Genomic DNA, 17,604 nt, shown 5'->3' with positions numbered 1-17,604 from the left:
TGTGCAAATAATATTAAAATTAGATAACACAGCAGCATCACCATTTTGTACAGTCTAACACAAAGCATACCCTCTGATACAGTCAGCAATTAAATGGATTTAGTTGGTCTGCAAAACTAAAGCAGTCTGATCCTCTGGATCACTTTTTTAGCTATATCCACCTCTGTAAATATCATAGTGAAGCTTATTAAGTTAATTCAGGTTACTAACAGACATAAAGTCAAGCACACAGGAAAACTATGAAAGGGGTAGGGCAGTGTTCAGAGTCAACCAAAATGATCTGGCCTTTGAGAAACAAGGCATGCATATCTAATAGTAAAATTAAGATATCCTAGCAAAATGAAATATATATAGGTATATGTATGCAGTCTCAGGCTAATAATTAATTTGTCTTGCAAAGGGTAAGCACTGTTGAAAGTACTTTGAAACAATTACTTACAACGTCAGATAGAGGTTGCTGTCAAATAGAATAGAACTAACTGTGATTGAGGTCTGTAGCAGTAATTGATACAAACATTGACATTAATGCTGAGATACTTACATGGAAGAATTCAGCACCTCATAAACCTCTTTCCATGCAAAAACTGACCTTTTAAGCTAATGACAGTTGCCTGTTTCTTGCATGGGAACTCAGCATGCCCAGCACTGCTTGTTCCCCAGTCGCCAGAGTGAATCCCTTTTTGTCCTTATTCTATATCCTTTTTAGGACAGTTGCAGCTCATGATAACACAACAGCAAAATGGAATACCATTATAACTTAAATCAATAAAATGTCCTTTCCTGAGTCTTTTCTGAATAGTTTGTGCTAGAAATTGGCTGAGATCACTGCAAATCAGTATAATGAAACTATGATGACCAGTTCCTTTGTACAAAATGAAGCAATAAAGAGCTTTTCGGTTAGCTTTATGTTTTTATTGATAGATACCATACTGGAGACCACACACATTACTGTTATATATGAGAAACAACATAGCTGTTTCAACAGACAAAAATTAAAGTGTAGTTGATTCATTGGCTCCTTTAAGAGGACTGGCATCTGGACCACATGCACTTCAAAGTCAAATGCTGTACTGAGATGTGCTGCTTTGAAGTACAGCTGCTGATCCAGACAAATTTTGGAGCCTAAACTAGCATGTGAATCTGCTGTACTCTGAAAAAAAAAATCTATTTCAGATGCCAGTTTTAACTCAGTTTAGAAAATTGCTGTCTGGATCGGCTGAACTTCAAAGCAGAACATCGCGGTGCTGCATTTCCCTTTGAAGTGCAGCTAATCCAGATAGTGGGCTTTCTCTCCCTCCTTTTTTCTAAGTAGTTAAAATTGGCATCTGACCTTACTAGTATTTCTCTTCACCATCTGCACATTCTTCCTCCCTTCTCCCTTATTTCCTTATCTTTTGACCTCTGAAAAATACAGCAAGGTTCACTGTCTTGTTAGCTCCTACATTACCAAAGCTACTATAAAGAGAGTGGTTATGTGAGTGCCTATATCAAGTTACAAAATGGCCAATTACTGCACATGGCTTGTCATAAAGTTTGTTAATAAATAATACTTAACTTTACCATCCAGAAAAAATAAAGCTCAAAGTAAATCCTTTGTAAACACTTGTATTTAGAGTATTCATAACCACATTCTCATGGTTCTGCTAACTTATATGAACAGCCATTAGCACTGGTTAAAAAGTAGCTGAGCTTGACAGCATTTCAACCTTAAGAAATTTTAAGTTATTTTGTCACAGAAAGGTCTCCTTCACAGGCAAGTCAGGAAAGCCTTAAGGAAGAGGTTTTACTAGAGAAAGAATGAGATTACCACAGGCAGAATATGCAGAGCTTCTGGCAAGAGGAGCCAAGGGTAAATGCAGTGCCCTCACCAGGACATGCTCCCATCTTATACACACATAGGGATGCTGCCATTTGCTGCTGAATAAAAAAAACAAATCATGAAGAAATGCTGCACTCTCTTTAAACAACAAAAATAAAGTAAAAAAAACCCCAACCAAATACATATTAGTACAAGAGGACAATTTAATGACAGCATCTCTCATTTACTGAGAAATAACTCTGCAGAGAGAAAGGACTGGACAATGACCAGCATTTTTTTTACAGAGGTCATGAGACATTTGGGTGATCTGTTCTTCTCAGGCAGTCTTTAATTAGAAAATTCCTAGAGAGAGCTCCTGCTCCCACTAGGTGCTTATTAAAAACTAAAGACAAAAGGAGTTAGTAGCAAAGCCTAAGGAAGTGACAGAGAACTCAGGACGCTGGAAGGCAAGAGTCAGCTGCTGCTAGCACAGGGAGAGGCGCTCAGAATGGGATGCTGGATCTTGAATGAAAAACTTTCAGTGCTGTTATTAGTGAGTATTTTTAGCATTAAAAAAATCTAATTGGATATATATAAATATTTTAAGCTTGTTTAAAAGACATTTTATGGTTTGCTTACAGTAATGTTCCCAAGTTTAATGTAAAACTTGCTATAAAATATTCAGCAGTCTTTTATAACTAGTCTTAAAAAACAATTTAAAGGCTTGCTCTTTTATTTTTAATTATTTTTAAGTCCATTTACTTTAGTCCTCAGATAAAGGGAGGAGGGGGTTGCAATTCTAATTGAAATTATATTATGAATTATTTTTCAGAGGCTTTGATGAATTGAGCATGGGTAGCAGAGAAAGGAATTTCCTCAGCTCCTAACTCCCTCTGTGTTTGTGATTCTTTAATTTTAGGTTTTATTGCCTTTTTAGAGACGAGGTTAAGCCCTGTGTTTAAGAGCAAGTTTACCACGACACAGGAAATGTCATTTATATCCTCTACTAGGGATGAGGATACGACTGTAATCCTGCATTTGCTAAAAGACAGTCTCATTTGAGTAGGCATTTTTGATTTCTGTCATCTGTGATCAAGAACTGTACTGCACACTGATTTTGAAACATCTCTCAGATACTCTTAAAACTATAACCATAATCAGTTTTAAATGCATTAAAAAATACTGTAAGTGTCACTAACCTGTAGTCTTTCTGCTTTGTAGTTGGTGTGGCTGGCACTGAATTTCTATTTGTTTATTGATACCTTCCACTGGTATGAAGATGACAATGCTTACATTTATACACGGATTATGCTGGGAGTAAGTTTGAGTTTGATTGTTAAAGGGCTCCACAGGAAGACTGTATTCATAGTCTGATTTTACATACATCCTTCATAAAACTTTTGATGCTTCAACAGTAATTTTCCCACATAAGAGTATTATATTAATATTTTTCTTTTTCACTTCCTATATCAAGCTTGTAATTTAATTTCTTTACACTGTTATATGTACAGTCAACCCTGGCTTGGGCAAGAGCTTCTGCAACGTGCCTTAATTTTAACAGCATGCTAATCCTGTTACCAGTCTGTAGAAACCTTATTTCATTCTTAAGAGGAGCAAGCATTGTAAGTACCATTTCTCAAATAGCCATATTATCCTTTCTTTTTATTTCTGTAGTTCAGCAGAATTATCCATATCAAACATTTTCCAAGGAATTTTAATTTTTTATAGAGAAGTCTGTACACTATTGCCTAGTTATTACCATTTAAATTGTCAGTATTCATGACTGAAGAGAAACAAATGGCTTGTTTAACACAGTACTCTAAATGCTACACTGATTTTGGCAGCTGCTGCATAGCATGGTGTCATGAAGAGAAAAGTGAGAAGCTACAAAAAAGGGACATAATAATGCAACTTGGCCAAATAGAGAAAATACATATCCATCATGTGTATTCTGTGTAGCTGCAAAGTAAAAACTGGAGAAAGAAAATGTACAGATAGATAAAAGTGCTTTAAGGCATATGTTTAAACCCTTCTGTCTGAGTAACCACCAGTCAGGTCTTCATTTGTGGTAAACATGTTTTTGTAACAGAGTGGTCATCTCCGTTAATGTAAATGCTCAGAGGCATTTACATTAACCTTGGAATCACACATAGGAAGTACTTGAGGCTTTAGTTCTACTAACTATAGCTTCAACTTGCATTGAATTATTATAGTCAGAGCAATTCCAATGCCACATGTTTGGGTAAAAAAATCACTGATCACTTCATGACTCCAAGAACAACAAGAATTTAGCAATGGTAGCATTCAGTGATTTTATTGTAAGCTAGTTCTTATTTCAGTTCTGCCTTTTTTTTTTCCTTGATTGTTTGACTTAGCTGTCAAGCAGTCTTTAGGCTGGGAATCAACACTGTTATATAATCGAGTCCAGGAGCTCAGCATTTAGCAAAAAAACAGTTGTCTTGGCCTTTTGCATCAGTTTGTGAATTAACACAAAATATATACATGCCCACTTAGATGCTGAATAAGAACTCAGAGAACTGGAACTCTTCTCACAGATAGTATTTTGCTCTTCTGGACAATATTCTGTTCTTGTGGAGCATGGTACAGAGCAACTTGACTGGCTCTAGTATGGTCAGCAGTGTGCTAGATCCAGTGACTCTCCAAGGAGGTGCTGTGTATTGCACCCCACGGTGCTCCAGATTTTTGGAAGTTGTATTAGCTGGGAAGCAATGTGGATAAATGCCAGGATCTTTAGCATGGCACCATGCCAGGTCATATCAGCAATCCAGACACCCACACCACCATTCAGAAACTGAATTCTGTCCAGGCTGTCTTGGTTCCAGCAGAGCATGTTAGTTTTGGCTCCTGAAGCCAGCACCCGGCCCCGGGCTGACTCTGCAGAAGCACCCAGCTGGTCGCGAGCACACCACTGCTGAGCACTTCCAATAGTGGATCAGCATGCAGCCACCTGAGGTCTAGACAGCCTCACCCCCCAGCAGAGAAAATGTTTTCATTGGAAGCTCTTTGCCAGCAGCTCAGCTGTGCTCGTGCAGCTAAACCTGAGCTTGCAAAGCAAGCCTGGTGTTTTTTACAGCAAATCAGTTAATCGCCAGCCCAGATAAACCACTCACAAATCACGGCTAAATGAAGCAGAGCTTTGTCAAACCCTTTTTTGAGTCACCAACATAGGGCGAATAGCTTCAGAAATCCAGGAGTGTCACTATGCTGGAAACAGTTACCTGAGACCCAAAACTAGCCCAAAACTTTCGCTGAATCCCTTCAACATTCCATTCTTAAATGTACTGAACTCTTCTGTTCCCCTCTCCAAACTGTGAGTTCTAAACACTAAAAGAATGATATAAAACAAGTTCTGCTTTTTCACCAAGTGCTGTGGAGGAGCACTGAGGAGACAGCTTGACAAAAACATCACATTTCACAAGATGGTTGCCTATGGAATAGCTGTAAATACAAGTAAGCTTTTTTTGGTTTTATTTTTTTTTCTTATTTGCCTTCAAACTGTTCTGAGTTTCACAGTGATTCTGCCTAATGCTGTAATCCCCATCAGCTCTGAGACATGCTATTTTAGTGCAATCATTTGTTGACTGCAGTTTTAAATATGTGTAGGAGTCCCATCTGATTAACCATTTGCAACCTTTTGTGCTTGAAAAAAGTTTGACTATTAAGGCAGTAAACTTTCAACCTGGATAGTAACTATCAGTTGCCACGTAATTAATCTGACCAATTTATGTGCTCTTAACATTTAGTGTAAATAACTCTCATTAAATCCCTGAGTGTAGATGTTTGGGGAGATAACACAGCATTACTGTCTGATTTCCTGAGGAAGTGATGCTTACGAGTCACACCACACATCTTTCCATCAATACCTCTTCAATAATTTTTCAACTAGATAATAAATTTAATCCGAATTTGAGAGAGATATCTGTCTCGAAAAAGCAATGAATTCCTACATATTTATTTTAAGTAGGTGATGGGCACAGGGAACTAATAGCCCCCTTGAGGTAAAAACAGGATCTTAAGATCAAAATGTATCTCTTCTCCTGATCCTAGTGACTAACAGAGCTATAGATGTTTGTTTACCTGACTGGGAAGAAGAATAGCACCTTCCTGCTCTCCAAGTAGTTAAAGCACCTGGAGAAGATTGAAGCTTGTAGGAGTTTAGAAGACGAGGGGAACAGGAGACAGTATGAGGAAGAGGGATGTGCAGAGAAGAATGTACAAAAGCAAATATGAAGAAGGACATGAGCGCATTAGAGATGGAGAGGTATTTGAGGCAGATGGTTCTCTTAGAAAATGTGAAGGAGACAGAGGAATTAATCAGGGCTATTTGCAAGCATAAGACATTGCAGGGTAACAGTTCTACCCCCAGGCTGTCAGGGTGGATCTTGGTCTCAATATTTTTTTCAGCTTGCATGAGGGAGCTGCTTTTGCATGTATAGGCTGTTAATGTCCTCATGCAGTGAGACAAGAATATGAAGTCAGGATTGCCAATAGGAATCAATAGCTAAAGTTTGTCTTTTGCATGTCATGGTAAAGAATTCAGAGGAGAAGGCTAGGGGATGCAAACATTCATCTTGTCGTGTACTATGATGATTTACTTATCTGTCATGTCCATTCATTTATTAGAACTCAGTTTCAGCATAAAACAGATTCCTACAGAATGCAACATTGCTTCTTTAATTAATAAACCAACCCTGAAATGTAAATTAACCAACTTCTACTTGGTGTATAATAGGTCAGACTCCAAAAAGAAAGCAAAATTGCAGTCAAACCTTTCATGTTTTTGGCTTTTACATTCATATTAAAATGTCTCCTAGTGCATTAAGGGTGGACAGTTTGGGAAGTGCAAGTCTATCAGAAAAGTGATTACACAGGAGCTGATGTGAAATGACAGAAAGCATTATCATTTTATTCTATCACTCTCTAGGGAGAAAATGAGTGTTCATTGTTGGGTTGTTATTTGGGTTGGTTTTGTTGTTTTTTTTTCTAAAATATAAAATGGACAAATAGTTGATAAGATATTTCAGGAAGAAAACACAGTACGGGGAGGTCTAATGAACAAAGCATGACAACTTATGAATTCGTGCTTCCCTAACAGTCAAGTGAGAAAAAACTATCATATTTAGGAAAACATTACATCGCTGTATAGCCAGACTTGGGTAAAGAACAGCCAGAAACTCAATTGCCTGAAATTAAATTTAAAATTCCTTTAAAAAAAAGTCTACAGCACATATTGTGACAGAAAAGCAATGTTTCAGAGTAAAGAGGTACCCACAAGTAAACTGAATCCCTTTTAATAAAATCTAACACTGTTAAAATGATGTGTAAATAGATGCCATTTTCCTCTCAACTGACACATTATTTATCCAAGTTCTATCTATACTGCCTTTTATTACACAAAAACATAGTCAACTCCTATTAGTCTATTGCAATTTAGTAATTCCTAGTTAAATGAATGGTCTCCCCTCTATGATCAATAGCCTAAATGTGGCAGCAAGAAGTTAAACCAATTTGAAGATCAGATCAGTAAGTTTAGCCTCCCAATATAAAATCGTAGACTCCTTTATTATTTAAGTAACATGTATTCATCTCGGCTTGCCAGGTGGTGTTATTCCAGCATATTTATTTAATGGTGTGCTAAAAATAGTCAGTGCAACATTAGTATTGTCTGGTTTCTAACAGGCAGCCAGCCCAGCTGAGGTGTGCGTGGCCCTGGAAAAAGTACATCTGCACCTTTAATTTTTCATCACGTCCAATACAAATTCAAGAGCAGGCTTTAATTGGTCAGGTCATAAAGGGATATAATTAGAGAACAGTGGAACAGGGAAGCTGGAGGAAAGAGAGAGAGTAAACAATGCTATCTATAATCAAGGGCATCATTGAAAATTCAGTAAAGGGAATTCTGCTTACTTTGGCTTTCTGCGTTCTGCATGCCTGTCTGTGATAAGAGCTGTCTGGGAGTTATTCAGACACTAATAAATCTTCCTTATAGAGTCGTAACCTTACTAGAATAAAATCAGACTTTCATGCACTCTCAGTTTGATCAGTGCAAATAATTCTCTGCTTTCTAATGCAAAAGCAACTTTACAGTTGAGAAGCAGTGGTCTGAAACTTAAAGATACCTACAAAGGATAGCAAATAAAGTTTTGTACAACTCCTCCCTCTTACTGTTTTTACCCTCATAAGAAAGTACATTCATACATTTTCTGAAGTGGGCAGAGTTATGGGGGATATTTTTTTTTTGCTTTGACATGTTGTGCACATCTTGAAGAATAAACTGATTCTTGCATTGTATTGATGTTTGCAGAAAGGTTATATAGATATTTTGCTCCAACAATCTTTGAATTATGATGTTAATAAAGTTTAAGCAATTAAGGAAAAATAGGGGAAGAACAGCAATTCCGGCAGTGTGATTTTCTTTAAAAACGTGCAAAATGCAGATAGAAGTGCGGTGATGCCAGGTGTGTTTGACTTCTGACAAGCACTGAAAAATCTATAGCTAAAAATACTAGAAAACCTTTCAATTTTCAACCACTTTTTGGTAGACTATGAGAAGAGCTTTGGTGATCTGAGTCACATTTTTGTGTAAGCAACTAAGTTTTCAGGGAACTAGATGCTTATCTTCCAAAGAGGTTTAGCTGATATCTCAGTGTTGTACTTCCAGAAATTACAGAAAATCAAACTTGCATTAAACTTCCTTTTTTTTCCAGTCAGATTGTTTACATCTAGACTTAATGCAAGCACTAGGAAGGAAACTATATTAAATTAAAGATTATAAGCTTCCAGCTAAGATAAAAAAATGATCCAAGTCATGTTCTTCTTTGATGTTTATAACCATTCTTAAAAAAAAAAAAAAATCCAATGCAAGTATGTGTGTGGTCACTACTGTAATTTTTACACAGCGTGTGCTTTTTTTAGTCCACAAAGACAACATGTAGTTGAATTAAGGGATTTGTGTAACCAGAAATGGCACGAGGCAGTGGGTGGCAGAAAGAACTCAAGCTTGATCGGGGGCAGAATTCCCCGTGTCTGGGTTATCTGCTTGCAAAGCTGTTCTCTTCAGTGTGGGCAGAAAGGCTGAGATTTGACCCTTTTACTTTATCATGATAGGCTGGTTAACCAAAACATTTAACTTCTAGCAGCAAGCTTCAATTTGATTATTATCCTGTACAGGCATGCAGAAAAAGAAAGAGTGAAATCTTTCCTCAGATAAACACATGCAATTTCTGTTTAGTTCAATGAGAGTCATGCATGCTTCACTGAAGGCACAATTGGCTGAATAAGAGTAGCTAAATTGACCAGACTTTCAAGATAATTTAATTACATCTCTTTGTATTTAAGAATATCTACAGTAAACACCATGCTGTAATAGCAATCCTATTCCTCCCTCTCCTTCCAATAAAATCTTTTATTTGATCTCAGAGATGGACTAGATAGAACATCTCAGGGTCAAATACAAATTAATGTATGTTAAGTGCTTCAGAGGTTCCAGATGTTGTTATAAACAACAGTCAAAATCCTTCAGTCTTCATGAACACTATAAAAAAGGATTTTGTTTGAAAGGTTGGATGATTTATTTCATATGTTATATTTGGTCATGCAGAATGAGGGAAAAATTGAACTGAAAATCCTGAGATGTGGTACCTTAAACTTTGCCCTCATGGTTAACTTATCTAAGTGGTGCAGGGAAAAAAAACCCCAACGGTTGTAAGCTCAGATTTCAGAAATCTGCATATTAATTTTGGAATTGCTTAGTAAATTCTATACACTGTAAACCTTCAGAAAATGCACTTTAGGGATGTAAAATATTTTAGTTAATGGCAATGTGTTCAGTGCCAGACTTTTTAGTCTGCTACAACCATTGTACATTAAATGAACCGCACTGAAAATGGAATTAAATCTTTGCATTACTCTTACCATCCAGCTATAATTAATTTTTAGAGTGCATCCTTTTTGCTGGCAGCACATGAAAAACCATCAGAAGTATTAATCTAATAACACGTCAGGCAATACGTACGATCATGGAAGACTCAGGTAAACTAACATATTCAGTACATCATTAGTTTGAATGTTAATATTTTTCAATGTATCATTATGTGCTATACATTAAAATCTACTACAGAAAACTTGCAGAAAAAAAACAAAAAAACAACTCTCCTGTTCATTCCGGAAGTCTTCTACACTTGTAATATCCTCTACCTGTCAGATGAAAGCTGGAGAGAAGCCACCCAGAAGGCACGTTGGAGTAAATCCCAAAGAAGATGATGTTTCCATTGACAGAAACACTTATAGTGAAACAGAACAATATACAGATGGAAAAAACAGTGTCCTTTAATGGATTGCAGAAAAATCTTACTAGGTTAGGTTGCAGAAAGTGGATTTCTTCCTCCAGGGAAAAGTTGCAATGTGACTACTCTTCATTAAACCTTAGGCTTGAGACTTTCTTGAGAAACTATATCCATTTAACCCATTATTTTTCTGTCCAAGACGAGAAATACTCTGTTAGGAAATGTGAACCTCTGTCTGTCTGGAGGAAACTACCACCTCATTTTACTCTCAACACTCAGCATATACTAAATAGCACTAGATTTCCTGTCACTGCTGACATGACTAGAATTTGTACAAATCATGTACAACCCTGCACTTTGAGGAAAGTGCAATGTTTTATAGCCTTTTAAATAACAGAAATGCCATCATTTCATGTGAGTGCCTCACAGTTTGTACTATCACTTAAAAAAAAAATCTATTGTTCGGGAGGTGGAAGAGAGAGTGTTTTACTAGGAACACAGATTCAAAGCTCCACATCTAGTCAATGTAGCTATTTTAAATTAGCAAGGATAGTCCAAAACCTCCAGCTGAGAGTCTGCAGGGAACCCTTGGTAAACCATCGCTATGGATCATAACTGTGTGAAACTCACATGGTCCCAAGGCTATGGTGACTATTACATCAGAGTTATAAAGAGCATCCTGCAGGTATAGAGGGCAAGAGGCCCAAGTTACATTAATCATAAGTGGATGCCAAAATAAAACTGCTTAGTAGAAGTCCACTCAGAGATTTGTTGTCAGAACTTTCCATCCTTTGAAAGTTTTCTCTCCTCTTTCTCTTAGTCCAGTACCAGACTATGTTCAGCATGTAACGCCACAACTTACCAAAGACAGCAGTCTGTTACTCCAAACTCCTGTCCTGCAAGTGAGCTCTTTTACATGTCAAAGAAATCAGGATCTCATAAAGCAATGACTTGGTTCCCTTCCAGCGGGACCTGATAACATCCTTACCAGGCCAACACATCTGTTCTGAAAGAAGACCCTTGTAGCAGCAGTTCCTCCCTTCCCACTCAGCACTTGAAAGTGCTGCTACACTTAAATACATCAACAGTGTTTATATACTGCTTATACATCAGTTGTACACTGGGGAACAGATTGCCACAGCCCCCACACAGCTGCCACCTAAACCGTGCAGCTCAGAGCTTCTTGAGCTTTTGGGTTTTGGCAGTCAGAACTCACACATCTCACTCACTGCTTGTGGTCTGGTGTAACCTTTCTTCAGAGCTGCTGAGGTGCTGGGAGCACCCTCATGTGCAGACTCTGGGAAGCATCTTCCACTGAATGCTAGCCAGATTGTTTCACATGCAGCACCTTATCCGTAACAGCGTGTGCAGGACATGCCCGACCACTGAATCCAATACCCTCTGATGCTCACAGTCACATCATAGACACTCTTTCATAAAATGACCAACCTTCAGCTGAAAGCTGCTTAGATTGCTTGATCCCATTATCCCCTTTATTGAAAGGTTATTTTAGAGTCTCATTCCTTTGATGGCTTGAATCTGTCTTCTAATTTCCAAGCTCATTTTATCTCTGTGCAGTTCATACCCATTTGGATTCAGTCTCTATTCTACTGAAGCTATTGCAGCCTGTATAAATAACTTATTATTTATTGGGCCAAAGATTCAGAAAAAATAGGAGCTTGATTTTGCAGTTTGGGTGCTCAGAATATTCTCTTGGGATGACTGTGTCAATAAATATTTGATTATTTTTATTATGGGTTTCATCAGGATACAGCTCAAAAGAGAATAATCAGTCAGCCCAGTGACTAGGACATGTGATTTGGTTTAAAGCCTTACTTTAAATTTAATGTAACTAGGATTTTAAAGTAGGTCTTTCATCTCCCAGTAAATGTCTAAGCATGAGGCAATGAGGTGAAGCAGGTGTCAATGAGTGGCAATGCGGAGTCCCAAAGCTAATATGACATTTTGGATGAAGCGCAACCTTGACAATCAACCAGCGACAGCACATCTACTGCTCTAGAAGGATCACCACATAAGTACAGAGTGCAAATAGTCTCTTTCCAGCCTGGACATTTGGGATAACCTACTGGTGGGGGGAAGAGTGCAACGTTCTACCTTTTTGCACTGGCTGCTTTAAACACTTCCATGGACAGCATCCTACCTTAACACATATTCCCATGCACACAGCTCTCCCCAGGCGCTGCAGAGGAGCTGGACTCCAGCATGTAGAATGAGGGAGCTCAATAAGTGGGTAGGCACATAAAAGACTTAGCAATACCAAAGTCCTTATGCATTTAATCCTGTTTTCATCCATGATTATACAGTGACTAGCACAGTAAGACATTACTTTCATGCATGTAGTTACAATTAAAAAGGGAGAAAAAAACAAGAGGAAGAGGAAAGAAGGAAAAAGGAAGAAAGAAGAAGAAGAAAGAAAGCAGAAAGAAAAAGGAAAAAGAAGAAAATAAGGGAAGAAAGAAGAGAGATGAGAGAAAAGAGAGGAGAAAAGAGAAAAAAAGAATCTTTTTTGAGAGAATATTGTTCAGGGAAGCAGATCATATTTGGTTTACTACAAATGCTGCCTTTTAGAAAGGTTTTTTCAAATAGTCAGGGACAGAAACAGATAACCACTGAAGGAGAGATGATAACAGCAAGCTAATTATAAGAACTAGAAATAGCATATCCTAATAGCTCTACTGTAAACATATAATTATTTTTCATTGTCATTTTTTCATCCTTTGGCTTTTAATATTTTGCATTAGTTACAGCTTTCCTGTAATGGATTTGAGAATCTCTCATATTGAAAAATGAAATTCTGTACCTATCTTGTTTGTGATTTTATCTATGTTAGCCAATAATAAAACAAATTTCTTCCTTTTCCACTCTTGAAATAATCCTGTTTCCACTCAGGAAAATAATTATGGGAGAGTTCTTACTTCAGTTTGAGGCATTTTTCTAAACTGACCATTTCATATACCTTTTGGGAGCAGGCAAGAAGCAGAGGCAATGTATGGTGTTCAGGAAAAATCAGATCTAACATTGGGATTCGCAATTCTCCCTTAAAATCATAGTTCCTGTGGCTTCCCCAGGCTCCATCTACATAAAATAATGCTACAGCTACTTGTTAATAAGGAACGGATTTTAAGTGCAGCTCTTAAAGATCAGTAGTGCAAGTTGCAAACAGGTCCATGATTAAAACAGTCAACTCAGTGTCCCATGTAGCAAGGGTAAACCATTGCACATTCCAGTATATTAATAAAAAAATACAAATTTTAATCAGTTTACCTAATTTTGAACAATTCAAAATCAGTGGCACACACTTTTACATCAACTCACAAGAGGCCCCTTGTGATGACACTGAAGACTGCAGGACACTTGACTGTAAACCTGGGAGGTGACGTTGGAGGTGGTCCTCTCCAATGGGAAGCAGTTGCTCCAAATTAGACATGAATTTGATAAAATTCTCTTTTTATTGTCAGCTTAACCCAAGCAAAACTCAGAGCTTATGCCCAAGCTTTTCAGTGTGCATGGTGAACTTCCTTCTGGCGCTGTGGACACATACAAGTGTGTCTGTAATTTCACACTACTCTTTCTCTCATGCAGCCATCCATATTGTTGCCCACTTGATCAACATCGAGCGGTATCATACTAGCCAGTCAAAAGAAGCTGGGGAGTTACGGAATAAACTTTCTGGTCTTGGCAAGAGCCCAAATGAAAGCTACTTGAACCCAATCAGGACCTATGAAACAGTAAGCTGTCACTTTTTTGGTTTTCTCATCTACAAAGTTTTCCTCTGTGGATTCTATTGTCAGTAAAACTGTATTTCAAAGCCTTTTAACCAGAGCGAGAAGGTGCTGCCAAAGGTTAACCTCAATTTCAGCTGAAAACACTTACTCAGAGCTGCAATTTTCAGGTTACTCAGCTCAAAGAAATGTCTACAGTATTTTAATTAGTTTGTCAGGAGGCAGCTGGTGGGGGGAGGATAAGGAGTGTTGTGAATAGTAGGCAATTAAATGAACCTGCAAAGAATTTTAAAAAACCTCAAAACTTAATTATCAATACATGGAACAAACACAACATTTTTTCAGAAAGAAAAAAACAAGCAGCAATAGCACTTCACAGTATTTTTTTTCACATTTACTGTTTGTCTCTCCCCATGGTTGTGCAGCATCTTTGCAATCTGGGGGTTGATTCTGCCTTGTTACATGTAGAGTGTGGCTGCCCAGGCAAGAGCACATTCAAAACCATGCAGAGGCTTGCTGCATATAGGAAGCAGTGTAGGGGGAAGCTGGTGCTGCTGTGTGCTCTTCAGAGCCTAGCAGGACTACTGGCTTCTCAACCCTGCGAATAAATGGTTCTGCTTGCTTTGGGGAAAGAAGTGATTGTGCCTCCTGTCCACTTCCTTGGATACACCCCAACAGCATTATAAGCTCTTCCTTATAATATTTATAATATAACAAAAAGCAGAGCCTTTCTGCATGGTAGGCATGCAAACCATGCAAAAGTTAATAAGCTTTTTTTCCTTATTCCATTATAGTACACATCACATTTATGTTATATGTTTCCTTGTGTATCCTGTTGCATAATGTTACATATGCCAGGGTTGAAATGGCCCTAGTGAGATGCCCATAATATTGTTTCTGCTCTTTAGAAAATTTCCACATAGTCAGCATGAAATAAGGACTACTTGAACACCACAGAGGGGGGCTCTGTCAACCAGGGATGCTCTCCACTGAAACAAGAAACAAAGTGGCTGTACAGCCATTCGATAGGATTCAATAGTACTTTCCAGATGGAAGGCTTGTTCTGCTTTTTCTTAGTTCCTCTCCAGTTTAGATAGTGTGGGTTTTTTCATCTTTCAAAGCAAACAAGTAAACAATTCTCAAATTTGAAGAAAATCAAGCAAATTAATGCAGTCAATGGTATGAATGGAAAAGTCTCCATGTTAGTATAGACAAAGTAGTCAGGTTTATCAAAAGAGGACAGCAAGCTAAGGGCTTAGCTGCACAGTCTTTCAGTGACCACTTTTACTGCATGCACGTGACATGATCCTCAGGAGCAGAACAAAGCTCACGGCTCTGAACAGGAACTTACCATCTTTCAGTATGCATTTTTTTCTCCACTGAGCATTCCCATGGTAATATAATTGTGAGGTAGACCTCTAATTAGCATTAAGATCCTAAATACCCTTGAGGAGGTAGGCTAGAAATTTTCGAGATCCTTTCCCAGTAATATACTCCACAATTACCTTTCAATTTACAGCCTAGATTTTACTCTAACCTCTAATATTTATATTTCTTTTATCACCCACTTGTGTCTCAGTAGCTACACTCAGAATTCATAAATTATGAAGGAAAGCAAACCAAAGATTGCTTCTAACTTCAGAGAATAAATTCTGAGATCAACAACTCAGGCTTTCTTTTCAGTTTCATCCTACTCCCGTAGAAGTAATGTACTAAGTGTCTCTGACATTTTTCCTTGTTTCATCTCAACATTCAAACTAGCCACTGTAGTGGAAATGTTCAAAATATCACCTAGATCAATCCTGTTAGTATGTAATAGGATCTGAACACACTCTTCACAGGTACCAATTTGAAACTGTACTGTGCGCTGTCAAGCGTGAACATTTGAAAGAATGATTTTACTGTAAAAAGTGACTGTAAAAATGGCATTGTGGAATTTTCTCACCTCTAGGATTTCCATATCAAATAAGTGCACTTTACAAGTACAATATAGGGTGTTTTTTTTCTCCTAGTGTATTAAGCTGTAGAACCAACTCAGGACCCAGAAGACATGCTGAGCTCCTGCATTCCTGTGCATCAGCACCAGGAAAACACATATACATGCTTTGCAGGCCAAATGGGGACTTCAGTTACACTCTGCTGGCACATTTAGTTTGATTCTCATCTTGCATGTGAGATTTTTATCATCGTTCTTCACAATGTGCACTTTATAACTGGAATCAGCATCTGACTGTTGTGTTCAAAATACCCCTTCACTCTCACTTTAGTTTATTTTGGTGGGTTTAGACAGATGTACCAGACCTGTGCTGATGTCTGTGAGTCATGAACAGGAAGGAACTTGTTCACTGAAGGAACATTTCATCACTGAAAAGCATAAAAATAAATATGTCTTTAAAAAAATAAACCCAAGTATTATGCAATCTATCTCCAGATAAATGAAAGGAACAAGTAAACAAGATATGTTGTCTAAATAGAAGAGAGTATGCCATTTTTGTGCACCATTTCAGGGCTGCTACAACCCTACAACCCTTACTTTGAAGTAAAGTAAGCACAAAAGAGTTCCCCACCTTTGTGGTTGCAGGTGTCTTAGCACCTCACTTTAACACCCTCACATGAATAAGCTGGTATCTAATGCTGTTTTGCTTACTACATTTCTAGGTCTAATCTCTTCATTTCTCTAATAATTTTTCTTTTTTTTTCTGAGGCCCTTTTATGTAAACAAAATTGATGAAAGTCCTAATGAGACTGTCTAATTTCCTCCTTTCGATTCCTGAAAAAATAAGGGTCAGCAAACATTTGCATATCTGTTTGGGATAAGCCTGAGTGGAAATGGAGCAGAGGGATGGTTTTCTGTGCTGTTCTGTGATAAAATGAAGGTTTGTCTTGCCTCCATGTCTTGTTCTGGTTTTGTTTCTATGCTGAAAATATATCTTAGCTTTTGCCATCACATCTAATAGCAGCAACAGTAACCATAGTAACAGTAAAAGAAATAGTAATAAAAATAACAATTATAACAACAATAACTACTACTACTAATACTAATAATGTATTCTTATTCTAGAACACAACAGGAGAAGTACTAACCACCATAGCTGGAATAACTGGAGTTGTGATAACTGTGGCTTTAATTCTAATAATGACTTCATCCACTGAGCTCATCAGAAGGTCATGCTATGAGGTGTTCTGGTATACCCATCACCTCTTTGTGGTTTTCTTCACTGGTTTAATAATCCATGGTATGGGGTAGGTGTCTGCATAAACTACATGGGGTATATGTACACAGTTTGAGATGAAACACAGATCTTTTCCTGCTTACTAGCTACTGTACACATGGCTGCAATCAGTAGTAAAGCTTTTCAGATCTGAGGGCAGTCATTCGGTTTTCACAGAAGCACAGAATGGTTTGTGTTAGAAGGGACCTTAATGATCACCTAGCTCCAAGTCCTCTGCCATGGGAAGGGACACCTCCCACTAGACCAGATTGCTAAAAACCCCATCAGCCTGTCCTTGTTATCATAATACACTTTTTATATCTATTTCACACATTCAGATTATATTGTCCACCACTAAAATACATACAGACCGTTACTGTTTGACACAGAGGAACTTTCAAACCCACAGCACTGTGTGCATGTTTCTGTTTTCTGGAGGTACATGGATGGCATCACCATGAGGCAGGCAACAGGCCAGCACAATATTTTGTGGTGTGTTACTTTTCTCACCTCTTTCCTTGTGGTTTGGGAGTTGCCACATCCAC

At 37.9% G+C, this 17,604-nt stretch overlaps 1 protein-coding gene across 1 annotated transcript in view; it reads left to right on the top strand.

Annotated features, from left to right (window-relative positions):
- The first annotated feature begins 2,306 nt into the window (after nt 1-2,306).
- The window catches only part of NOX3 (NADPH oxidase 3), a 38,222-nt gene continuing 22,924 nt past the window's right edge, over nt 2,307-17,604 (top strand). The window contains exons 1-6 of the mRNA XM_008932327.2: nt 2,307-2,351; nt 3,020-3,115; nt 3,310-3,420; nt 5,185-5,269; nt 13,708-13,853; nt 16,909-17,090. Coding sequence (XP_008930575.2) covers nt 2,307-2,351; nt 3,020-3,115; nt 3,310-3,420; nt 5,185-5,269; nt 13,708-13,853; nt 16,909-17,090 — 665 coding nt within the window. The remainder of the gene's footprint in view (nt 2,352-3,019; nt 3,116-3,309; nt 3,421-5,184; nt 5,270-13,707; nt 13,854-16,908; nt 17,091-17,604) is intronic.

This window comes from Manacus vitellinus, unplaced genomic scaffold (assembly GCF_001715985.3).
Source record: "Manacus vitellinus isolate BGI_N305 unplaced genomic scaffold, ASM171598v3 scaffold_4_pilon, whole genome shotgun sequence".
NCBI lineage: Eukaryota > Metazoa > Chordata > Aves > Passeriformes > Pipridae > Manacus > Manacus vitellinus.
The sequence above is the reverse complement of the archived record's forward strand: the minus strand, read 5'-3'. Positions and strand labels throughout refer to the sequence as shown.